The sequence below is a fragment of the Conger conger genome, chromosome 10 (genome assembly GCF_963514075.1).
Source record: "Conger conger chromosome 10, fConCon1.1, whole genome shotgun sequence".
NCBI lineage: Eukaryota > Metazoa > Chordata > Actinopteri > Anguilliformes > Congridae > Conger > Conger conger.
The window spans coordinates 3,746,150-3,772,882 of record NC_083769.1 but is presented as its reverse complement, the minus strand read 5'-3'; the positions used below and the strand labels follow the sequence as shown (position 1 = coordinate 3,772,882).

The window sequence follows — 26,733 nt, the reverse complement described above, 5'->3', positions numbered from 1 at the left end:
TCCATAAATATGTCTGTATTGAATAAATTGCAAAACAAACTTGTATTTCCACAAAACCAGAAATATGTCAGCCGGATGTGGAATAAAAGTGAGCTAAGAAAAAAAATTAATGTGTTTATTCATGCAAGTTCTGAATTCTATATTTCTGTTCTGATATTGGAACATTAATTTTTGACATAGAGAAATGGTATGAAGGATTGTTAGAATATGCCTTTTATTGACTGAGTCTGTGACTAGGTCATGGTTGTAAAACTGTTAGTGTGGCATGGGGGAGCCTGCTGTTGTATTGCCCTCCATTGAAAATAAGAGGCTGATAAGAATCTAAACTACTGTTCTTGCTAGCGGAGAGGCTTTTTAACAATCTGGCATCACCGTTTTGCGGTTTTATTATGTTGCAGTTGTTTGTATGATATAAATATGAACACAGCAATAATTACAGAGTGAGTGGTGAGTGATGAGTGATGAGTGAGGAGTGGTGAGTGGTGAGTGATGAGTGGTGAGTGATGAGTGAGGAGTGATGAGTGATGAGTGAGGAGTGGTGAGTGAGGAGTGGTATAAAAAATATTTTATACGATATATATTGTATAAAAAATGAAATATGTTTGTGTTTATTTACGATAGTGTGGCCATTTGGGTTGATCATGTTTGCGAGTAATTTCCTGTTAAGAAGGCATGCAATCCTGGGATTTCAGTTTTACGTCTGATAAAGCACGTGTGGAAATCCAAAGGCAGCGGTTCATTGCGCATTCTTTTTCTTACGCACAGAGTTGCAACCCAGAATTTTTCACAAGGTGCTAAGTTTGCTTCATCACTTCGTGTTTATGTGGATTCAGACGCTCTTACGCCATATTATGTTGGAAATAGCTATGCATTGCATCCCACGAATAATAAAATCCCGTGTTCACATTGCGATTGCAAATATTACATAAAGAGGTAACGTTTTCATTAGCGTTTCATTTGCAAGGACTGAGGTGAATTAATATGCTCCTAATTAAGGTGTTGAACACATGTAAAGTTATGTAATATTTTCCCCGTACACTTATTAGCACATGCTTGGGTCATTATTTGAATTCTTCATTATCTTCCAAACGGTTAAGTTTCACCAATAAGGAGCTTATTGATTCACCAGTCTTTAATTAATCTTTAATCTTTAAGCTAAATAATTCCCTTATCCTTTGTATGTAATTGTTTGCAAAATAGCACAATAGACACGCTGTGAGCATGGAATTTGTATTCTTTATTAGCTACATGGTTAGCCATTTCTGACTTTATGTGGCTTAAGAGGATAAATAGTCCCCCTAAACATGAAAAACACATATTGAGAAAATTCAAGATTCCGGTATTGCAATTGTGGTTGGAATGAAAACCAGCATACACCGGGGTCCCCCAGGACCAAGGTTTGGAATCACTGGTCTAAAACACCAATGCAAGAATATTAGGAGCTCATATAATGTTTGATTGTAGACCATAAAATAAAATAGTTTAGATGGGCAATTAAGCTTTCGTGTTGCTAACTTTGTTGCTTTTTGAAGGTTTAATACAAAGTGCTTAACGATGTATTGTCAAACGAGTGTTGATTTGCCGCGGGCAATAATACACTCCGAAAAAAATGTTTTTAAAAAGCTGAAAGAACAGACAGTTCTCTGAGGATTGTTCCCTGCAGCCCGTAGTCACGTAGCTCATGTGTGATGTCTCTAAAGCTTTAGCCAATCATATAGCTTGAAAATTCTTACATTTACATTGTGGCTGCTTATTCGTGAAGTTAGTCTTTGCATATCACCCAGTAGAGCCGTGATGCCCGTTGTGATGTGTGCATGGCTTCTCGACGATTGGGCAAATATAAATTAAGCAAATGAAGTCTCGTTTTATTGGCTCATAGAGCTAGAACCCACCCTTGTTTACGTCTTTGAAGGGACAGAGAGAGGCTCTGAACAACAGATATCATCGGGTGTGACGTGAAATGAGCTGTGTGTTGATGTGGCTAGCAAGCGTTAGATCTGAACGTATTTAGGAAATATTTTACGCTGTGGCTTGTTTTGTATTAGGCATAACTGAGAATGTCTTGCCCAAAGTTAGGGAACCTGGGCCGAACTCTGTGGCAGAGAAGTAAGACGCCACCCTTTTCGCGGTCCGTAAAGATCCAAGCCTTTGCATGTGGCAGTATGGCTTCTGGTATTTCTGGCAATCCGGGAGACAAATGTTGCAAAAGTGGGTCGAACTGTGGCTCAACCAGGGTCTCCGCAGCAGCAGCAGCAGGTTCACCGCCTCACTCTCCATCGTCCCCGGCGCACAGGCACCAAGTCGTGGGCAAGATGAGAAGCGAGGAGTCGCTGGGGGTGTCAGGACGGTCCTATTCATCCACCGCGCCTCAAATTGATCCGAAGACCTACTTGTGGGCACGCTACAAAGAAATGAAGCGTCTCGTACACGGTTCGTTTGTCTAATTTGAATATTTGAATGTGCGAAACGTAACCAAGTTATTGCATGATTACATGGGCATATTAGCTCATTGCTAATACTGTTTATCAGCGCTGTCATACGGTATTCCTTTGCAACTTGTGACTTGAGTTGTGCAGTAGTGTATGACGATTGATGACTTCACTTTTAAATAATGTATCATATGCAAATGCACAGGGAACTTACGCATTATTTTATTCAATACCGCTAAATATAAGAATTCAATGAACCATATTGATTGATGAGTTACATTTATCTGATTTCCCGTTGTTAACAGCTCGCTCATGCTATGGGAACAGAACGTTCTGTACTAGTAGGCTACTGTATGTTTGTGTACCCGCAATAGAATAAAATCCATTTCAGACGGTACGCTCAACATTGCTGATACATTTCCAAAAATTTATAATGAAGAATAGATATTGCATTTAATGATTTCAAATGTGAATCTGGTTGCATTCCCTGAACTGTTGCAATGACACTTGAACTGCATGTTGGCGAGGTTACGCCCGGAGCCCAGAATAGATCAAAATTCTACAGCCTTTTGACAGAAGTTCAGCCCATGCATGTTCCAGTCGGCTGAAGTATTTAGACGTGGACAGTTTGTGGCGTAAGTTGTGTATGTGTCAGTGATGCCATGTTGTGATTTTGGGAGTTTGAAGGAGTTTGAACCTTTGAAGGTGTCCTGCGTGCTGAAATGAGTGAAATTGGGTGACTCATTACATTACATTACTTTACATTAATGGCATTTGGCAGACGCTCTTATCCAGAGCGACGTACAACAGAGTGCATACCCATAACCAGGGATAAGTTCGCTGAAAAACCCTAGAGGGAAGTACAATTTCAACTGCTACCTGCACAACAAAGATAAGGACCAGGGCCTATTTGAATTATTTTTGTTATTATTATTATTTTTTAAACAAACAAACAAACAAACAAAGCAAAAGTATGACCAAACCCCTTAACTCGCCAAACACTGCTTACCTAGTCAAACTAAAAATACTGTTGCACAAAAAAGTAAATCACAGAAAGACAACAGTTAAGGTTCACAGGGAGGTAGGGAGGGACGGGGAGAGCTGCTGCTTGAAGAGGTGCGTCTTCAGTTTGCGCTTGAAGGTGGGGAGAGATTGTACAGTTCTGATCACAACGGGGAGTTCGTTCCACCACAGACAGAACAGACCGTGAAAGTTCGGTGAAGGCGAGGTGCCAAGTGGCCTGTGGAGGCTAAACGAAGAGGTCTGGCAGGGGTGTAGGGTCTGATGATTTTTTGTAGGTAAGCTGGGGAAGACCCCTTAACTGCTTGGAAGGCTAGCACCAATGTTTTGAATTTGATGCGAGCCGACTCCTGCTGAAAGCGTGCCTGTGTTTACTTCCTGTCTCTGTAGACACAGAGTAAGAACACACAGTACTTTTCTCAGAAACCACTGGCACGTTTTATATCAGTAGCACTGGCCAAACCTGGGCCAAATGATTGTTTTATGCCATTTAGGTACATTTACAGCAGATTATTGACCTTTTATTCCTTCTTTATAATTGTATGTTTTGTTTATTTATTTTTTTCAGTGCAGTTTTGTACTTAGTGTAGCTCTGGAACTTCTCCCTCCCTCACTGGGCACAGGGTGAAAATCAGGCCAGAGAGCTGGTTCTGTGCCACGTGTGGTCTGACTCTGTGGAGATGACACATGGGCTGCTGGTGGCTTCTCCTGTATTTATGGGATATTTTGCTGAAAATCATCTGGTATGTGAGGCAGAGAAAGAGACTAAAACTTAAAGCTACATATATGTCTGTGTTTCTGTGATGCTTTAAGTCTCTCTGTGTGTGAGAGAGGGAATGTGTGTGTGTGTGTGTGTGTGGGAGAGAGATTTACTTTTTGTCTTCTGTCTCACTCCTGCTGCCTGCCTTCCCTGTGTTTGTCCTGTCCTGTCTTTGATACAGTCAGTGTGCGAAACAGAGTGAGTCACGCTTTCCTGTGCTGACTGGCAGTTTTTCTCAGCTCTTTGCCAAGTCCAACAGAGCTCTGATCTGATGCCCATCTAGTCACATTCGCATATCTTCTTTCAGAATCTCTACAGCAAAAAAGTTATTATTTAGTGTAATAGATATTTTTTACTTATCCCCTGGCAGTCACCGTCCCAACAGGGCAAACTTGTCAGCGCAGTCAGGTCTCAGGTTTCCGTAAATTGATACAGACAGTGATCGATTGCAGTGATTTAAGTGATAAACACAGACTCGACACACAATCTTTATAGCACGGATTGCTTGAGGGTCTGAGCTGTGTGTTTAGGTGTAAAGGTGAATCAGGAGTTGGGACTTGAAATGCAAACGGAAGCTGTAGCCTAAAAGATGGAAGGGACAAAAAAAATTTAAGAGAATAAAACATTGGCTATAAAGCGAAACGGTAGAGGTGTATGGAGACCCATTCAAATGGTGGGAAAAATACGGTCCTGAGCTTTTTGCAGATTAGAAGACCGGTTTGAAAGCTGGAGAAGCAGCCATGTAGAAAGTACTTTGGGTGTGGCCCACAGAACAGCCGTCTGGGTCTGGGTTTGAGGGCACAGCCTCAGGCCTTTGGCGAGGGCTCTGACGTTCATCCCGCACCGTTATGCCAGTACAGCGCCGCGCAGGCATTCCAGCGTCTGATGGAAGATGTGCAGCGTGTACGTTTACGCAGAACACCGCATGGTTGGAGTGGAGCCACCCTCACGTTTACCATTGACTGGCGCAATCGCCTTAGCTATTTGGTAAGACGTCTGAAAGTTGCGGTTTCTGACGTAGGCACATAGGGTCGAAAGAGTCCTGCGTGTGCTTTATTTGGGGTTATGTCTTGGGCTGGGGGCTTGGCTTCTTTGTTCTTTTGACCAGAAAAGAGCACCGCGTTCCCACCCGTGAGGAGGGGTTTTTTGGCACTTGGATTTTCCAGCTCATTCCAGCTCAAGGGCTTCATTATGCAGTATTACACCCACTTCCTGTGCTCTGAGGCCAACTTCCTGTGATGAGCTGCAGTAAATCTGTGAAGGACACAGGCCTAGGGTCCAGCTATGCCTTTTTCAGTGGCTGCTCGAGCTTGGCCAGGCTGCAAATCAAACGGTAAATAGTTGGCGTTTATATAGCGCTTTTATCCAAAGCGCTGTACAATTGTTTCATTCATACACACACCAACGGCAATTGACTGCCATACAAGGCACCATCCAGCCGGTCAGGAGCATTTGGGGGTTGTGTGTCTTGTTCTGGGACACTCTGACACTGCACTTTGTTCTGTGTTGGATTACTGAAAAGGCACAGGCTTGGAACTCGTAACATAAACAGACAAAATGAGGAACACAAACTTTGTTGTGTAAGAGCAATGGCAGCATAATGCGTGAACAGGACCAGAACACATGCACTCCCTGCAGGGCACTATGTGTGGGCTTCATAATGCATGAATTGGACCAGAACACATGCACTGCATGCAGGGCACTGTGTGTGGGCTTCATAATGCATGAATTGGACCAGAACACATGCACTGCATGCAGGGCACTGTGTGTGGGCTTCATAATGCATGAATTGGACCAGAACACATGCACTGCATGCAGGGCACTGTGTGTGGGCTTCATAATGTGTGAACAGGACCAGAACACATGCACTGCCTGCAGGGCACTACGTGTGGGCTTCATAATGCGTGAACAGGACCAGAACACATGCACTCCCTGCAGGGCACTATGTGTGGGCTTCAGGCCTTATTCCGCTGCACGGACGCCTTTGGTCAAGCCCGACAGTGACATGGAATATTTGTATTTATCGCCGAATGAAATGACCTTTCCATTACATTACATTATTGGCATTTGGCAGACGCTCTTATTCCCTGCTTTGGATTCTGAAACTAAGAATTTGCTCTATAGTAGCATTCAACATACTGTACTAGTGACTATAATATCATGGTTATAGCAAAAAAAATGAAAAGGTAATGATATTTTTTTTAAAGTATATGGGAACTAGGCCTAGTTGTGTGCCAAAACTGGTTATCTTCTTCAACCTGAGTGGTAACAGTGTTATGTGACTGTCCGCCATTTGAAATGAAGTATACAAGCCAAGAATTTCATTTACTGTACGAAAACATTTACAAAAGCGAATTATTTATTTGTTCTTGTTTTATGCTGATATTGAATTTATTATGCCTGAAATGCCATTCTCCTCTGACCTCTCATTAACGAGGCATTTCTGCCCGCTGAACTGCTGCTCACTGGATGTTTTTTTGTTTTTCTCACCATTCATTGCAAACTTTAGAGACTGTTGTGTGTGAAAATCCTAGGAGATCAGCAGTTTCTGAGATACTCAGATCACCTTGTCTGGCACCAACAATCATTCCATCGGTCAAAGTCACTTAGATCATATTTTTTCCCCATTCTGATGGTTGACGTGAACATTAACTGAAGCTCCTGGCCCGCATCTGAATGATTTTATGCATTGCATTGCACTGATTGGCTGATTGAATAATTGCATACATGTTCCTAATAAAGTGCTCAGTGAGTGTGTAATTATACTATTTTCCCACACATCATGCAGAACTTTGTATTGTTGTAGACCTGAGACATGGGCTAATGGAGACATTTGTACAGTGGCGGCTCCTGAGCTAAAAATCGAGGAGGCAGAAAATATCCCCTTAAACAATTTTTTGGTCTTGACCTGTTTTTAATCATTTTCTTGATTAACAGGTTTGCCAATAATGGGAATAATCAATTGGCAAATAAACGCATCTTTGCCATGAATATTCTCACAGTATGATTCCGGAAAACAAAGAGTAGCTACATGTATCATCAATTTTGAATAATGTCAATTGAAATGTGCACAAGTTTTATTTCTGTTTTACCTAATTGAGTAAAGTGGCTACACCTACTAGTACCAACAATTTGTGACTTAATCACATTGTTAATCAAGGAAAATGATTGAAGACAGGTCAAGACCATTTTAAAGGGATATTTTCTGCCTCCTTGATTCTTTAACTCTGGAGCTGCTACTGGGTTTGTAGCCAAAATTAAATAATTAATGAAAACCTAATATCCTGGTTTACTGGGCACTTTATTGGTGGTGTCTTCAGACAGTGACTTTGGGTTTTAAATATTCTAACATCCCTACCTGTTGTGTTGTCAACTTCATATGATTTCTCCGTTCATGAACATCAACCCCCTGCTCACTCACTCACTCACCCCCTTCCCCCGCAGACTTGATTCCTCCTGGAGTTTGTAACTTGCTGAACCCCTCCACCATCTACGCCAACAACGAGGTGGACCTGGACAAAGTGGACATCTATGGCTTTGACTACGACTACACGTTGGCCCTGTACTCCAGTTCTCTGGACGCTATGATCTACAATAAGGCGCGGGACTTCCTGGTGGAGCATTACAAGGTGTGCGAGCTGAACCGAATCCTTGCTCACTCACGCGCATATACACAGCCACTCTGAATCGAATCCTTGCTCACTCACGCGCATATACACAGCCACTCTGAATCTAATCCTTGCTCACTCACACGCATATACACAGCCACTCTGAACCGAATCCTTGCTCATTCACAATGCGTAATCATGGACTGAAACACAAACGTAAACATGAACTCGACCATTCACCTGAAAAAGAGAAGCTGCCTTCCCTAGGCTTTCCTGTTGCATAACGTTACAACCGACACTGATTTAAAAAGCTACTTTGTAATATGCAATGTTTTACGATTGCTAAAATGAAGAAGTTGCAAATGTTCCCATCCCACCGGGGAGGTGGAAAGGGCGGAACTCCATGCACTCGTTTTGTACTGAAGAAATTAAAGAAACTTTCTCTCCCTCTCTCTTTTTATTCCCTCTGTCTTCCGCCATCTCTCCTCTCCACAGTACCCCCAGGACATCAGGAAGTATGACTACATCCCAAACTTTGCTGCACGTGGTCTTCATTATGATATCCAGAAGGTGAGCAGATGCTTGTGTGGTGTGGGGGTTAGTCATAGCTGCAGTCTGCTTGTGTGGTGTGGGGGTTAGTCATAGCTGCAGTCTGCTTGTGTGGTGTGGGGGTTAGTCATAGCTGCAGTCTGCTTGTGTGGTGTGGGGGTTAGTCATAGCTGCAGTCTGCTTGTGTGGTGTGGGGGTTAGTCATAGCTGCAGTCTGCTTGTGTGGTGTGGGGGTTAGTTATAGCTGCAGTCTGCTTGTGTGGTGTGGGGGTTAGTCATAGCTGCAGTCTGCTTGTGTGGTGTGGGGGTTAGTCATAGCTGCAGTCTGCTTGTGTGGTGTGGGGGTTAGTCATAGCTGCAGTCTGCTCTGTTTTGGAGTGAAGTTATATTATTAGGTTAGACTCTGCAATAGGGTGTGGGTTCTGCTGGGTGGCTCGTTCTGTTAAGGCACCTCTCTAGTCTGTGGGTGGGCCCCACGGCGGGGTGTAAAATCGGCCCATGGCGGTGTCTGAGTGTAGCTGGCAGCCTTGTAGGTGGAGGAGCGGTTGGCTGGAGCGTTGCCCGGGGCGATGGGGTTTCCGTTGTCCCGGAATGGCAGCGCCTGGACGTGCGAGCCCTCGGTTAATCCAGCGCCTGCGAGCTCAGCTGTTCTGCTCTGCGTGAAGCCCCTAAAACACACTGCACACTGCCTATAACACACTGCAGACTGCCTGTCTCACACTGCAGACCGCCTGTCTCACACTGCAGACTGCCTATCTCACACTGCAGACTGCCTAAAACACACTGCAGACTGCCTCTCACACTGCAGACTGCCTATAACACACTGCAGACTGCCTATCTCACACTGCAGACTGCCTCTCACACTGCAGACTGCCTAAAACACACTGCAGACTGGCTGTCTCACACTGCAGACTGCCTATCTCACACTGCAGACTGCCTATCAAACACTGCAGACTGCCTAAAACACACTGCAGACTGCCTATCTCACACTGCAGACTGCCTGTCTCACACTGCAGACTGCCTATAACACACTGCAGACTGCCTAAACACACTGTAGACTGCCTCTCACACTGCAGACTGCCTATAACACACTGCAGACTGCCTAAAACACACTGCAGACTGCCTAAAACACACTGCAGACTGCCTATAACACACTGCAGACTGCCTGTCTCACACTGCAGACTGCCTGTCTCACACTGCAGACTGCCTGTCTCACACTGCAGACTGCCTATAACACACTGCAGACTGCCTAAACACACTGCAGACTGCCTCTCACACTGCAGACTGCCTATAACACACTGCAGACTGCCTAAAACACACTGCAGACTGCCTAAAACACACTGCAGACTGCCTATAACACACTGCAGACTGCCTGTCTCACACTGCAGACTGCCTGTCTCACACTGCAGACTGCCTGTCTCACTGCAGACTGCCTGTCTCACACTGCAGACTGCCTCTCACACTGCAGACTGCCTATCAAACACACTGCAGACTGCCTGTCTCACACTGCAGACTGCCTGTCTCACACTGCAGACTGCCTATCAAACACACTGCAGACTGCCTATCAAACACACTGCAGACTGCCTATCAAACACACTGCAGACTGCCTGTCTCACACTGCAGACTGCCTATCTCACACTGCAGACTGCCTATCAAACACTGCAGACTGCCTCTCACACTGCAGACTGCCTGTCTCACACTGCAGACTGCCTATCTCACACTGCAGACTGCCTATCAAACACTGCAGACTGCCTGTCTCACACTGCAGACTGCCTGTCTCACACTGCAGACTGCCTATCAAACACACTGCAGACTGCCTATCAAACACACTGCAGACTGCCTCTCACACTGCAGACTGCCTGTCTCACACTGCAGACTGCCTGTCTCACACTGCAGACTGCCTATCTCACACTGCAGACTGCCTATCTCACTGCAGACTGCCTGTCTCACTGCAGACTGCCTGTCTCACACTGCAGACTGCCTATCAAACACACTGCAGACTGCCTCTCACACTGCAGACTGCCTATCTCACACTGCAGACTGCCTGTCTCACACTGGAGACTGCCTGTCTCACACTGCAGACTGCCTATCAAACACACTGCAGACTGCCTCTCACACTGCAGACTGCCTATCTCACACTGCAGACTGCCTGTCTCACACTGCAGACTGCCTGTCTCACACTGCAGACTGCCTATCTCACACTGCAGACTGCCTATCAAACACTGCAGACTGCCTGTCTCACTGCAGACTGCCTGTCTCACACTGCAGAATGCCTATCAAACACACTGCAGACTGCCTATCAAACACACTGCAGACTGCCTCTCACACTGCAGACTGCCTATAACACACTGCAGACTGCCTAAAACACACTGCAGACTGCCTAAAACACACTGCAGACTGCCTATAACACACTGCAGACTGCCTAAAACACACTGCAGACTGCCTGTCTCACACTGCAGACTGCCTGTCTCACACTGCAGACTGCCTGTCTCACTGCAGACTGCCTGTCTCACACTGCAGACTGCCTGTCTCACACTGCAGACTGCCTATAACACACTGCAGACTGCCTAAACACACTGTAGACTGCCTCTCACACTGCAGACTGCCTATAACACACTGCAGACTGCCTAAAACACACTGCAGACTGCCTCTCACACTGCAGACTGCCTATCTCACACTGCAGACTGCCTGTCTCACACTGGAGACTGCCTGTCTCACACTGCAGACTGCCTATCAAACACACTGCAGACTGCCTCTCACACTGCAGACTGCCTATCTCACACTGCAGACTGCCTGTCTCACACTGCAGACTGCCTGTCTCACACTGCAGACTGCCTGTCTCACACTGCAGACTGCCTATCTCACACTGCAGACTGCCTATCAAACACTGCAGACTGCCTGTCTCACTGCAGACTGCCTGTCTCACACTGCAGAATGCCTATCAAACACACTGCAGACTGCCTATCAAACACACTGCAGACTGCCTCTCACACTGCAGACTGCCTATAACACACTGCAGACTGCCTAAAACACACTGCAGACTGCCTATAACACACTGCAGACTGCCTGTCTCACACTGCAGACTGCCTGTCTCACACTGCAGACTGCCTGTCTCACACTGCAGACTGCCTGTCTCACTGCAGACTGCCTGTCTCACACTGCAGACTGCCTATCAAACACACTGCAGACTGCCTATCAAACACACTGCAGACTGCCTGTCTCACACTGCAGACTGCCTGTCTCACACTGCAGACTGCCTATCAAACACACTGCAGACTGCCTATCAAACACACTGCAGACTGCCTATCAAACACACTGCAGACTGCCTCTCACACTGCAGACTGCCTGTCTCACACTGCAGACTGCCTATCTCACACTGCAGACTGCCTATCAAACACTGCAGACTGCCTCTCACACTGCAGACTGCCTGTCTCACACTGCAGACTGCCTATCAAACACTGCAGACTGCCTGTCTCACACTGCAGACTGCCTGTCTCACACTGCAGACTGCCTATCAAACACACTGCAGACTGCCTATCAAACACACTGCAGACTGCCTCTCACACTGCACACTGCCTATCTCACACTGCAGACTGCCTGTCTCACACTGCAGACTGCCTGTCTCACACTGCAGACTGCCTGTCTCACACTGCAGACCGCCTGTCTCACACTGCAGACTGCCTGTCTCACACTGCAGACTGCCTGTCTCACTGCAGACTGCCTGTCTCACACTGCAGACTGCCTCTCACACTGCAGACTGCCTATCAAACACACTGCAGACTGCCTGTCTCACACTGCAGACTGCCTGTCTCACACTGCAGACTGCCTATCAAACACACTGCAGACTGCCTATCAAACACACTGCAGACTGCCTCTCACACTGCAGACTGCCTGTCTCACACTGCAGACTGCCTATCTCACACTGCAGACTGCCTATCAAACACTGCAGACTGCCTCTCACACTGCAGACTGCCTGTCTCACACTGCAGACTGCCTATCTCACACTGCAGACTGCCTATCAAACACTGCAGACTGCCTGTCTCACACTGCAGACTGCCTATCAAACACTGCAGACTGCCTGTCTCACACTGCAGACTTCCTATCAAACACACTGCAGACTGCCTATCAAACACACTGCAGACTGCCTCTCACACTGCAGACTGCCTATCTCACACTGCAGACTGCCTGTCTCACACTGCAGACTGCCTGTCTCACACTGCAGACTGCCTATCTCACACTGCAGACTGCCTGTCTCACTGCAGACTGCCTGTCTCACTGCAGACTGCCTGTCTCACACTGCAGACTGCCTATCAAACACACTGCAGACTGCCTATCAAACACACTGCAGACTGCCTCTCACACTGCAGACTGCCTATCTCACACTGCAGACTGCCTGTCTCACACTGGAGACTGCCTGTCTCACACTGCAGACTGCCTATCAAACACACTGCAGACTGCCTGTCTCACACTGCAGACTGCCTGTCTCACACTGCAGACTGCCTGTCTCACACTGCAGACTGCCTGTCTCACACTGCAGACTGCCTATCAAACACTGCAGACTGCCTGTCTCACTGCAGACTGCCTGTCTCACACTGCAGAATGCCTATCAAACACACTGCAGACTGCCTATCAAACACACTGCAGACTGCCTCTCACACTGCAGACTGCCTATCTCACACTGCAGACTGCCTGTCTCACACTGCAGACTGCCTGTCTCACACTGCAGCAGACTCGCAGCCCACTCTGTGATGAAAACAGAGCTTAAGTCATGTAGTTGGGATGAGAGAACACACTCTGCTCTGTGCTTCTATGTGCGGCATTACTGGGCGCATCCACAGCTCCAGGATTGAGTATTCACTCCATGCAGCCACTGCTTGCCTGCGTTATGAGAGAAAGTGTTGTTCTTCTATAAATAAAACACTGCAGAAATACTTTAAAATATTGAATTCATCACGACTGGTGGGATCTTATTAATAGAATGAAAAACTTACAAACTGAATTATCCATCCGTAGATATAATTTTTGTCAAATGGGTGCAAGAACAGGGCACCTCAGATTGTGGTATCACACCTCGTCCCACTGCGCCACCTGGCAATATGCCTTCTTTGGCATGTTTTGTTTACATTATTTTAATATCTTTGTCATGGTGCCTTAAATTACTTTACAAGGGTTGATTTGCCAGAAGCACCATCACATTACTAGTGTAATTCACTATTTTCTCTGACGTTTCCAATAAAAGTGCACCAATTTATAAACCATTTAAAAGGCAATTAGGCAACATATTCAATAAAGTGCAACAAGCATCCATCGTAATGTACAATTTTATTCTTTGCATGAAAACACTCCCATTAATGTGATGTTTTAGTAACGTTATTAGGCACCTACAACTGTAGAATTATTAGTGTACATATTGCTGAACAGATTGAGATGTAACTAAGAGCAACAGCTGATTTCAGAGGCTTGTGGTCGTAACAGTGGTGGCCACTGTGGAAAAGATCGATAAGGTATAGCTAAGAGTGGTCAAGACCAACCTTATGAAAGTAGGACGTACAGAAGGTATACTTAGTTCAGAACATTTCGGGAAACAAGCTGAAACGTTAAGTTACAGCTTAAGGTACAACTTATGAATGACGTAGCGTTAAGAAGGCTTCGGGAAACCCAGAGCTGGTCTTGTAAACCCCCAGTGTTTCTGCCTCCACTACATGCAGCAAGCTGTTCCACCTAGCGACCACTGGCTGATTATATGTTTGTCAAAGAAAGAAGAACATTTAGAAATAAGAAAAGAATGTTGTGTAGGTGAAATGACTGGTCTTGCCAGGACCGGACTGCTGCTCACCGGTGTGGAATCGAGAGCTTGGATGATCATGTGACTTTTCCTCCAGGGGCTGCTTATGAAGATAGATGCTTTCCATTACATCCAGCTGGGTTCTGTATACAGGTGAGTGTCCCTCTGCGGTTCTGCGTTGCATGTGTGTGTGTGTCTGTGTGTGTCTGTGTCTGCGTGCGGGCGTGTGTGTGCGGCGTGTGCGGGTGTGTGTCTGTGTGTGTCTGTGTGCGTGCGTGCGTGTGTGCGGGTGTGTGTGTGCGCGTGTGTGCGTGTGTGTGCGCGTGCGGGCGTGTCTGTGTGTGGGCGTGAGTGTGAGTGTGTCTGATGTTGCTGTTGTTTTTAGGGGCTTCTCCCCCGTCCCCGATGATGAAGTTCTGCAGCTCTACGGGGGGACCAATCACGTGCCCCTCCACCAGGTCAGCGGCTTCTATGGCAAGGTCAGTGTGTCGCCGTGGCGATCTCTCCCACCCCCGCCCCCGCCCCGGGCGTCGGGATAGTCTCTGTCTCCGGCGCAGTGGGAAAGGAGTCGGTCGGCGAGAAGGAGAGAAGGGCAGAAGGGCAGAAGCAGCCGGGGGGTTGGGGCAGGAGCTTGGGTGCGGATTCTCTCCTCTGTCCCAGCTGCTTCAGCAGCCCTGTGCGTTTAGCCCTGAGGGGTCAGGCCTCCACGGCACCCTGCGGCCTGTTACGCTGGGGCCCTGTGCTAAATAATGCAGTCTCTGTGTGCCCCCTTAAAAGTTGGCGGACGGTGCCTCTCTGACCCAGCCAGAGAGCCTGGCCTCAGTGCAGTCACAGAGGGCTGCAGTTCGTCTGCCGCGGTCATGTAACGTTTGCCTTGCTGGCGAATGAAATGAAAAGCTCATGACAGGATGTGGACTCTCACGGAATTTGCTCAGTCGCTGAGTTACTGCATTCTGTGACAGTTATCAAGTATCCATGGGAATTATTGCAGAAAGATGCATGTATGAGAGACTGATGTATAGTACATTGCTGTGTGTGTGTGTGTGTGTGTGTGTGTGTGTGTTTGTTATTGTCTTGTAATGAGACTTAAGTATAGTATTTTTTTCTATCAAGTCGAAAATATCCTCGACAAGTGAAAAGTTACTCGACAAGTGAAATTTTCTTACCCATTTGAGAAATCTTGAAATTGGTTGAACTGTCTCACCTCATTGCCAGTAGTTTGTCTTATTTAGCAAAAAAATAATATAAATAAGATTCTGGACTAAAGAGATTTTTGTATGGGGAATCTCCATTCAAAATGTAATTTAGCCTAGGACTAAATCTAATGCGTAATCTGTGAAACTGACCCTTTACATTGAAATATAAGACTAAAATACTTGTTGAGATGTTATGTTGTGGTTTTCATGTTCTGGAGGGTTTTGCAGTGTCTCAGAGCTGTAGTTCTGACTGTAAGGTTAAGGAGGGAGTGAGAGTCTGTGTGTGTCTCAGAGCTGTTGTTCTGTGTCTTTTCAGGGGCCCAAGATTAAGCAGTTCATGGATGTTTTCTCCCTTCCGGAAATGACCCTTCTGGCCGCCGCCAATGACTACTTCATCACCAACGACATCGAGTACGACCCCGAGCACCTCTACAAGGACGTCTCGGTGAGCGCTGTCACTCTGTTACACGCTGTCACTCTGTTACACGCTGTCACTCTGTTACACGCTGTCACTCTGTTACACGCTGTCATACGCTGTCACACTGTTACACGCTGTCACGCTGTTACACGCTGTCACACTGTTACACGCTGTCACACTGTTACACGCTGTCATACGCTGTTACACACTGTTACACGCTGTCATATGCTGTCACGCTGTTACACGCTGTCACACTGTTACACGCTGTCACACTGTTACACGCTGTCATACGCTGTTACACACTGTTACACGCTGTCATATGCTGTCACGCTGTTACACGCTGTCATACGCTGTCACTCTGTTACACGCTGTCACTCTGTTACACGCTGTCACACTGTTACACGCTGTCACACTGTTACACGCTGTCACACTGTTACACGCTGTTACACACTGTCACTCTGTTACACGCTGTCACTCTGTTACACGCTGTCACACTGTTACACGCTGTCACTCTGTTACACGCTGTCATACGCTGTCACTCTGTTACACGCTGTCATACGCTGTCACACTGTTACACGCTGTCACTCTGTTACACGCTGTCACTCTGTTACACGCTGTCACACTGTTACACGCTGTGGCCCGCACCCCACACACACACCACACACACACCCCACACACACACCACACACACACCCCACACACACACCCCACACACACACCACACACACCCCGCACACACACCCCGCACACACACCCCGCACACACACCCCGCACACACACCACACACACACACCACACACACACACACACACACACACACCCATAAACAGTGTTGTGGTTTGAAGGTGTTTGTTGCTGCTATTCTTCTCTTGACTGTTGGTTGCGGTCCAGCTGTGCTCCCCATGGTCCATGGGGTAGGGCCCTAACACTGACATCCATGGCGTTACCCCAAAGCAATATTAACAACAACTCTAGGTGTTCCTAGTTAAAGTCCTCATATCAATATTTTCCTGGACAATCTTTCCTTTTCTTCTTACAGATGGGTTCTGGGTCAGAGGGCTTGTTGGTGTCTGTGCCTGCAGTAAACAGAATGGCAGTCCCTCCCCTCTATGAGCACTGGGACGCCAGAGTAGTTGCGAGGCTTTGTGCTCGGTAGTCTCTGAGAACAGGGCACATTTCCAGCTCTGCCCTTCTAGTGGGGCTGCCTTTCACTGCGGGAAAAAATAGCTGAATGCCTGTTTGTTTCACTGGGAGAAAGGTAGATTAGCATTCCTGGAGGTGCCTGTGATGAGTGTTGTATAACAGACTGTGACACGCACACACACGCACACGCACAAGCACACACGCACAAGCACACACACACGCACACAGACGTGCACACACACACACACAACACAGACACACAGACACAGACACGCACACACGCACACACGCGCGCACGCCACGCATGGGAACTCCTGAAGGTTTGGGAGGTAATGGCTGATTGTGTTGTGCTCTGGTGCAGCCCAAGGAAGAGGCCTGCTGGACTATATGAAATTAGTGAACCAGCAAGTAAAGTTTCCTTCCAAATGTTTCGCAAATGTTAACCGAATTTCCTGGCAAAAGAAAAATGTGAACTGCTCTTATGCTATCCTGTAGTGGGCCAGGCCACGCGTGATTACACAATGAAGAGCCACCTTTCTGCCTGTCACTCCATCAAATGTTCAAATCAGGTCCTCTGAGACTCTGTCCATCGCCCTGTCAGGCATCTCCACTCGTGTACCAATGCGCACATTCAACATTAGCGTTACATGGTGGGATGTTTTTAAATATGATGCACCTGTGTGTTTGTGTCATGCTGAAATTGTCTACTTTATAGTGCAGGAATGCCCAAGCCTGTTTCTGTCCTGTAGGTTTTCACTCCAACCCTAACAATGCACATCTCATTCAACAGCTACAGCAGGGCTGCCCAACCCTGTTCCTGGAGCTATACCTTCCTGTAGGTTTTCACTCCAACCCTAACAAAGCAAATCTCATTCAACAGCTAGAGATCTCCTTGAGCTGATGGTTTGTGGAATCAGGTGTGACAGATTATGGTTGAAATGAAAACCTCCAGGATGGTAGGCCTGCAGTAGTGACAGTCACTCCGTTTAGCTAATCCCAGTTTGCTAAAACATTTCTAATGACTTCAGTTACTGAGGATTTCTTTGGAAGTGATTCCTGGTGTTCTACCTGTGTCGGTTCCAGAAAGTTCTCAGTGCGTTTGTCCTAAATCAGGGGTGCACAACTCCAGTCCTCCAGGGCCGGTCTGCGTACTGGTTTTTGTTCCAACCAATTGCCTTGTTTTTAATTTGCTGACAGCTCTATAAATTACACTGTGTACACTGTGTACACAATCATTAGGATACACTTGCAGTCTGCAGCTGTAGCTGGTACTCATACACACAAAATCCTGAAACGGATCGGCCCTTGCTGTGCACCCCTGTCCTAAACGTTCAGTAACTTTCTGAACATATCTGTGGGTGTGATGACTGATGGATCACGACTGACGGGTCTTTCCCTCTGCAGGAGGCAGTGGGAATGGTCCACATCAAAGGCTACATGTACAAGTGGATCATGCAGGACGTGGGTGAGTGCGCTGACCTCAGATCAGTCGCTCGGCACTGCTGCTTGCATGATCTGTGTCATTAAAACCAACACAGGCTGAACCCAGGTTCAATCGTCAGCTTAACTTGTGCTTTCTTATAAAAGAGTAAGTCCTGATACGCTGTGTGTCAAAGTAGGTTCGCCTTGGAGCATGGGCACTCTGTGCGGCCACTCGGCAAACCTAGAATGTTCTCATACTGTTACTTGAATGTTTTGTCAAGGTTCAAACATTGCCACTACGTGGCTGCAGCGTTGAGAGAATGTTTTATGTTGGCTGGGCGTGTCATCACTGTGACGGTATGAATTACAGTAGGGGGTCTGTCTACTGTTACAAGCCACTGTGGTCCAGCAGAGCTGCCCCAATACACCTTCAGTGGATTTTGGACTATAAGCCAATGGCAGGTCCGTCAGGCTGATGACTAAAATAAAGATAAGGGAGAAGGGTGTTGGAGGGGAAGCTGCAGCAGCAGGAAATGGATTTATTGCCATTTTAATCAATTTATTGGTTTATTGGTTGTATTTATTGACAGTGGCGGTGCAGTGCCTCGGTCATTAATGTCTGGGAGAAGCCCTGAAGATTATGTTTCGTTGCGTGACTTCTCTCTTTGAGCTGCAGGACGCCCGTAACTTTGAGGGGAGATTACCGAGCTAATCCCCTGTTTGGGGGGAAGAGAGGCTCCAGCTCTCTGCGAGCGCTCTGTTTCATTGGCACTGACTGAAAGAGCTGGTGTTTACCCTGTTTCACAGTGAGACGCGATGTCCTGAGGAGTCTAGACGACTCTGTTTAAAGCGTAGCCTCCCACATTATGTGAACTATGCCTGTGGTACAACACTCCAGGGTGTTGTTAGTTATTTGGCGGAATTTGATCTTCATAGACCCCTCTAATACATACTCTCACCTAACTGCCCCTCGCCCCCTACACTCCCAATCTAAATACCCCTTCCCCTGTATACCTTCTCTAAATGCCCCTATCCATATTCCGCCACCCCTGGCCCTGGCTGAACGCCCCTCTCCCTCTCCAGAGAAGTTCATCCTGCACGGAGATGAGACATACGCCGTGCTTCACCGCCTCGCCAGCAGCGGCAAGAAGCTCTTCCTCATCACAAACAGCCCCTTCAGCTTCGTGTGAGTCTCTGTCTGTCTCTGTCTGTCTCTGTCTGTCTCTGTCTGTCTCTGTCTGTCTCTGTCTGTCTCTGTCTGTCTGTCTCTCTCTGTCTCTCTCTGTCTGTCTGTCTCTCTCTGTCTCTCTCTGTCTGTCTCTGTGTCTCTGTCTGTCTCTCTCTGTCTGTGTTTATCGGTGTGTCCATCTGGGTACCTTATCGCAGCTATACTTTGCTGCAACACTGCTAGAGCTGTTCAGCCGTGTACACAAATGTTGTGCACTGAAAAACCCCCAAACAAGTAATTGTCTTACATTATATTTAGCTTGGATATTAAATATATTTGCTAAATGAGACAACAATGTTACCAATTGGGCGAGAGGGTTCAATTCAAGCTAATATATCTGACTTGAGAAATCATTTTTTAGTCTCATTATAAGACTGAGAGACTTTTTATTTTTGTATTGTGCTACTGCTACCTATCTGCCACTGCTGTGCTATAGCATGGCATACCTGTGACAGTATTGTAACAGTCTGTCTGATTGACTTGTTTTAGGGATAAAGGTATGAGATACATGGTGGGGAAGGATTGGAGGGAGTTTTTCGATGTGGTGATTGTGCAGGCGGACAAGCCCCACTTCTTCAACGACTGTGTCAAGTGAGTGTCTACCCGCATGCTGCTGGTGCATATCTCTACCTGTGTGCATCTCCCAACTGTTCCTATCACCTGGGTATTACATATTACCATCTATGAAGTGGTCTACCTGTGACATTGTCAAACTCCTGGCTCAGAGCAAGTAACTGTACTATTTCTGTTAAAGCACTAGAGCCGGATTCAGTGAAATAGCTGCTTAGCTGCCGTTGTTTGATCATGAAGGCATGAGAGCTTATCTAATCCCTCGGGGCATTTAATTAAGTTTGAACAATAGAGGACTCTCTATATTAAACAAGTAATGACCACAACAAACGCAACTGAATGGTACATTATGATTCTAGCTGGCTATGAGGCATGTTTTGATAAGCTTATCTTATCTTCAGAACAACTCAGAGATAAGGATTTCATACTTCTCATACTTATCATATCATGCTGCCAGTGTGCAGGCATTTCTCCAAGAATATCTCTTTCCGCTACCGTGTCAGAGAAATTTGCAGCTTCCCTGTGCGAGGGTTCACAGCAGGGTTTTTCGCTTGACGTGACGTGTTTTCCCTGGGCGTTTCCAGACCTTTCCGCCGTCTGGACAGCAACGGAGACCTCCAGTGGAGCAAGATCCGCACCCTGGATAAAGGGCAGATCTACAAACAGGTGAGTGGAGGCGCCGGCGTGCAGCAGGCCGTGTGGCCTGTGTAGAGTGGGAGGAGGAGCTTTTCCGCGAGTTCAGCGTAGCGAACGCGATCGCTGTAATCTCTCCATGAGCCCGGGGGAAGTCGGGTCACAGGCAGCCCACGGGTTCAGACTTGTCCCCAGCCCATTCAGAGAACAATCAGGGAATTTCACTGTTTCAGTGTATTGTCTAAAGGGAATCTCCGCTGGAATGACAAATTAAATGCTGAGTGAGGAAATTAAGAATATTTTTCTGTCATTTCCGTTTAATATTGATGCCATTATTTAGACGATTGTGCAGTGCACTCAGGGTTGGAAGGCTAACTGGCTCAGTCAACTGGAGCTAGAGCCATCATGCATTGCGCTGTCGTTTTTTTATGTGGAGCCCCTTTTGGAACTTGAATAACAAAAAAAAAAGAGGGATTTTTAAATCGTAACCAAAGATGGGACATTCTAAATGTCTCAACATTTTTTGAGATTGGCTCCACAATCTCAAAAAATACATTAGTGTTACTATTGTACTACTTAAGTATGTATTTGATAATCACATAGTGGTGTATTGTCAGATTATTGTTTCTGGTGATACACAGAAATTATGTTTGGCAGGTAGCTCTGCGTCGAGCAGAGTGAGAATGGCCTTTTTAGCATTTTCGACATTTCTGTTAATAGCGACTTTACTGTAGCCGGGCTCCATAGTGAGAACACTGTTAACCTCCGGACAGTTAGAGTGGTTAAGTATGCACAGTTAACCCGGCTCATGGGAACAGCAGTAACCGCAGTATTGCAGAGCGCTCTAAATGGCGGTGCGAGACAAGGTTTCAGAGTCTGGCAGTGAAAGCTGGGTCAGCAGTGGCAGGAGAGTGACGTGGCTCTTGCTTGTGTTTCTGGCGAGGGCGGAAGCCGGAGCGGGTTCTGAATCTGACCAGCATGTTAAAGCCATGGCGTGAAAGAGCACTTCCCTCCAAAACTCTCGCTCTCTTCACTCAGCCCGCTCTGAAAGCTTCTCGCTCTGAGTGCCGTCAGGGAAGCAGAAACGTTTCTGTGAGGAAGAGACTAATACACACCTCCCCCCACCTACCACTGTAACGTTGGCAGGTTATCAGAAACTTCTCTGAATATCTCAAATTTCACACTCACTGTTGAGAACACAACAATTGAAATTGGAATCGTGTTTTTATAAAACCAGAAGGTTTTTTGAACTTTGCCTTTAATAGTTCCCTTGCAGCCGCAAGTGTGCTGTGTCAGCCAGCTGTAGTGTTCTACCCTACTCCAGATCCCCTCCCCGGACTGCCTTCCTGCCCGCTTTCTCTGCTCTGCTCCGTGTGATTGGTCAAAGCACCAAAAGCAGTGGCCAATGACGCATCTGTTGCTATGGCCTTGACCAAGGGGGGCTATCCTCCTGCAGTGGAGCTTTTTTTTTTGTTGGATGAGAAGCAGACTTTGGTTTGATTTGTCGCACTGGAGTTTAGGTTTTTCTCTGTGCAGTAAGATCAGTATAAAGCTGTTAGTTGCGGATAAAACATTTTTGTATAAATGCAAACATTTTTAGCAAGGAAATGTTTGAGCTGTTGTATTTATTGATTAGTAAAATACTTCTATAAAAAATATTTTTACAGAGAAGAAATGGCACTAAATGTAGAGAATTAATCTTAAACTCTAGAAAAACACTCTTGGACTTGGTGACATTCAAAAAGTCAAAACGTATTATTTATATTAATTTAACTCAAAGGTTTGTGTCCTGACTGCATTTTAAATTATGCTGCTTGCTAATAAAGAATAAAGGAATGTCACAACAGGCACCCAGTTAAACCCACGTCTTCACTTTTCACCATCCAGACTGGTGGCAGAATGGGGGGTTCACAGAAAACATAGGGCACATCCTGTTATGTCTTTACCCATTTCCTGTGCCTAATTACACATTCTGAGAAGAATGGCACAGCTTGGTTGGTGGATTTCTGAGAAGGAGTATTTATTTTGATTGGCTGTTCTAAGGTTTTGTTCAGACTGCAGTTAAACCGTGGTCCAATTCCATTTTTCCCTTGTGGCACGGTCAGATGTTTTCAGGACAGTGTGTGCCGCAAAAACGGCAACACAAGAAGGAATCACATCTTGATCGTGTCAGTTGAGAGAGTTGTCAGTTGAGAAAGTTGTCAGTTGGGCAATTCAGTATGAGCAAATTAATTGGATTTGTAGCAACTTGTGTGCAATGTGTGCAGATATTAAAATCAGAATTCTTTAGTCCACACATGCAATTACTACTCTGTCGTATGCCAGCTGAGTGTGCCCTGGATACAGACATGATAAGACCTTCTGCCCAATGGGAGGGAAACGCTGCAAAAGAAAGTATTGTCTTAAAGTGTTTTAGTCTTGCAATTACTTTTAGTTTTTTTTTCTCTCAAGTAGATAGATTTAGCGTGTGACTCATAACTGTAATGATAACTATGAACAATGTTCAATTCAGTGTGTTCCTGGGCCTTCCATGTAGGTTCTGTTCTGATCTTCTTTTCGTTTCAGGGGAACCTTTTTGACTTCTTGCGGCTGACGGGGTGGAGAGGATCCAAGGTGCTGTATTTTGGAGACCATCTGTACAGTGACCTGGCAGTAAGTGATTGTTTTTCTTTGAGCGTGCCTCTCTGCCCTACCTGTACCCCCTGGCACAGCCCGGCTCCAATCTGCCCTCCAGTGCCTTCCCCCTTTGCCCTTGAGTGCTGTTGACTTTAAGAGAACAGCCGAATGTTTTTATTTATTTTTATTGGTCCCTGATAAAGCTGATATTTTTACCCAGTAGGAGTGTGTTTGACCCATGCTGGGTTATATAATGTTTGTCCTTAGGAACACGTGTTACAGACGGTTCTCTGGGAAGTGCAGAAGTCCGCTTCATGTGTAACCGCACTGGCTGTATCTGTCATATTGGTCCTGGTGGAAATCCAGGTTCAGAAAGTTAGAGTCCTCCCCACACCCTTGCTCATTGGTGCAATTCATTGGCCTGGAGGTGGAACCAATTGGTGAAATCAGCTGGCTGAGTTTGTGGACAGAAGAAATGCACGGCGGGACTTGTGCTTTCTGCCCCGTGGACTTTCCACCACCAGGATGTTGGTTCAGAGCCCTGCTGTGGGAGGGGGGCAGGATGTGGTTATGGGGGCCCATGACGATGACCTTTGACCCCTCAGGACCTGATGCTGAGACATGGCTGGCGCACGGGGGCCATCGTCCCGGAGCTGGAGGTGGAGACGAAGGTGGTGAACACGGAGCAGTACGCCCAGAGCCTCACCTGGCTGCAGGCACTCACCGGACTGCTGGAGCGCATGCAGGTACAGTCCCCTCTCCCCTCGTGGGGCAGTGTGAGGTCATTAATGTGCGCCCATCAGTGTGGCTGTGTGTGGGGCAGTGTGAGGTCATTAATGTGTGCACATCAGTGTGGCAGTCTTTGGGGCAGTGTGAAGTCATTAATGTTGCTCTCCTGCTGTAGATGCACAGGGATCCAGAGTCCAATAAGGTTCTGCAGGACTGGCTGAAAGAGCGCGAGGAGCTGCGGTGAGTACTACTGACACATTGACACAGAGCGTCAACACACCGCACAGAGCGTCAACACAGAGCGTCAACACACCGCACAGAGCGTCAACACAGAGCGTCAACACACCGCACAGAGCGTCAACACACCGCACAGAGCGTCAACACAGAGCGTCAACACAGAGCGTCAACACACCGCACAGAGCGTCAACACAGAGCATCAACACAGAGCGTCAACACACCGCACAGAGCATCAACACAGAGCGTCAACACAGAGCGTCAACACACCGCACAGAGCGTCAACACAGAGCATCAACACAGAGCGTCAACACACCGCACAGAGCATCAACACAGAGCGTCAACACAGAGCGTCAACACAGAGCATCAACACAGAGCGTCAACACAGAGCGTCAACACACCGCACAGAGCGTCAACACACCGCACGGAGCGTCAACACAGAGCGTCAACACAGAGCGTCAACACACCGCACAGAGCGTCAACACAGAGCGTCAACACAGAGCGTCAACACACCGCACAGAGCGTCAACACACCGCACAGAGCGTCAACACAGAGCGTCAACACAGAGCGTCAACACACCGCACGGAGCGTCAACACAGAGCATCAACACAGAGCGTCAACACACCACACCACTAAAACAAAAAAAAGAGCCTTGTCGTTGGGCCCTTGAGCAAGGCCCTTGACCCAAAAAATTTACCTGTTTCTCTCTGGCCGCACTTGCAGCTGTTCTATGGGAATTCTCCCAGGGCGTCCTTGCAAAAGAACAAAGGATCTCCCCGGGTTAAATAAAGGATTATATATATATATAATAAAGAGAACATTGATAAACCACAGAGCACATAAACACACGGCAGAACCTGAACGTTCCAGCCCTGTATAAACACTCTCTCTCTCCTCCTGCCAACAGGGCCGTGACCAAGAACCTGTTCAACCCGCAGTTCGGGAGCATCTTCCGCACCTGCCACAACCCCACCTACTTCTCACGCCGCCTGTGCCGCTTCTCCGACCTGTACATGGCCTCGCTAAGCTGCCTGCTGAACTACGACCTCTCTTACACCTTCTACCCCCGCCGCACGCCCCTGCAGCACGAAGCCCCGCTCTGGATGGACCAGCTCTGCACCGGCTGCATGAAGACGCCCTTCCTGGAGGAGATGGCACACATTCGCTGAGCCTGGCCCCCGGCCCGTCTCCCTGCGCGCCTGGCCCCGGCACAGGGGCTCAGACTCGGACAAACTCAAACCGGCAAACCACACAAACTTAGCAGAGCACAGCTGCTCTGGTCTCCTCGCGGAGCCTTGTTACAGACTGCACAACTGCGCCCTCTGCTGGAGGCAGGGGGATATTGCGGCGCTCTCTCAAGACTCGGGTAATGGCTTCTGAGAGGATCTTTTGCTGAAGCTGCTCTCTGTAGTCGTGGAGTTACGGGCCAGAGCGGCGGAGTGCAGTATATTGCATGTTGAACATTTTATTTTAATAAGCCTTTAGCGTTTTTATCATCTCGTTGCAAACGCACAGTGGACTTATCCATTTGGAGTCGAGAGTCTGAAGGCTCTCTGTGGCTGGGTGTGATGAATTTACACGTATATAGAGGAAGAACTTCCTGCAGGTCTTGCTGCATAGTGCAGGTAAAGTGGAAGACCCAAGTTAGCAGCTTGTTCCAATGGTACCAAACCCAAACAAACTGGCTTGTTGATGTAGTCTGAGATAAACTGATAAAAATGAACATTATGGTGAATATTATGAATTTACCAGCCACCTGTATCTCAGCATTTATTTAGTATATCTTTTCATTGGTACAACAGGCCACAAGCCTATGGTTTCTCTCGCTCTCCCCCCTCTCCCGTCTCTCTCTTTTGAACAAACAGGGTTTTTTTTAAGTGGGATGGCCTGGAAGTGTTGAGCTGGAGATGGGATGAGGTCTAAAGAGCATTATTTACTCTTATGTAATCACTTTTGTTCTCAAACACTAGAGTACTTTGGACGTAATGAAAGCAAGTGTGAGCACCAGGCTGCAAAAAACTACGCACAAAGACCCAACAGTCTGTGGGTCTTTTTCTTTTTTTTCTTTGGTTGATTTTATATTTTTGTACCATCGTGTGGCATCTGAGTGACAGCTGTGTATGCGCAGTCAATAAAACACTGTGCATAGAAGTGGTTTCATCTGCCTTCTTTATCTCAGAGTGTTCCAGAACGTCACCTGCAGAATGTCACACAGCTCTGAAGGCGATTGCACAAGAGACCCTGGAAACTGTAATGCTCATTCTTTTCCATGCTGCATTCACGGGTGATGTGCTTGATTTCACTCTTTTTCAGCATGCACATTTGTTTAAAATGTAACATTGATCCCACAAGAAATAAAAAAATATGGACAGTTTTTACATTTATATACAATT

At 46.9% G+C, this 26,733-nt stretch overlaps 1 protein-coding gene across 1 annotated transcript; it reads left to right on the top strand.

The window, feature by feature from the left end:
- Positions 1-1,913: 1,913 nt before the first annotated feature.
- nt5dc2 (5'-nucleotidase domain containing 2) lies at positions 1,914-26,491 on the top strand. The gene is made up of 14 exons (XM_061256902.1): positions 1,914-2,430; positions 7,654-7,838; positions 8,313-8,387; positions 14,249-14,304; positions 14,537-14,630; positions 15,664-15,792; positions 18,313-18,373; positions 19,414-19,516; positions 20,048-20,149; positions 20,713-20,794; positions 23,327-23,413; positions 23,983-24,123; positions 24,282-24,346; positions 25,248-26,491. The coding sequence occupies exons 1-14, from the start codon at positions 2,058-2,060 to the stop codon at positions 25,507-25,509; spliced, it is 1,815 nt and encodes a 604-aa protein (XP_061112886.1). The 5' UTR covers positions 1,914-2,057; the 3' UTR covers positions 25,510-26,491.
- Positions 26,492-26,733: the final 242 nt, after the last annotated feature.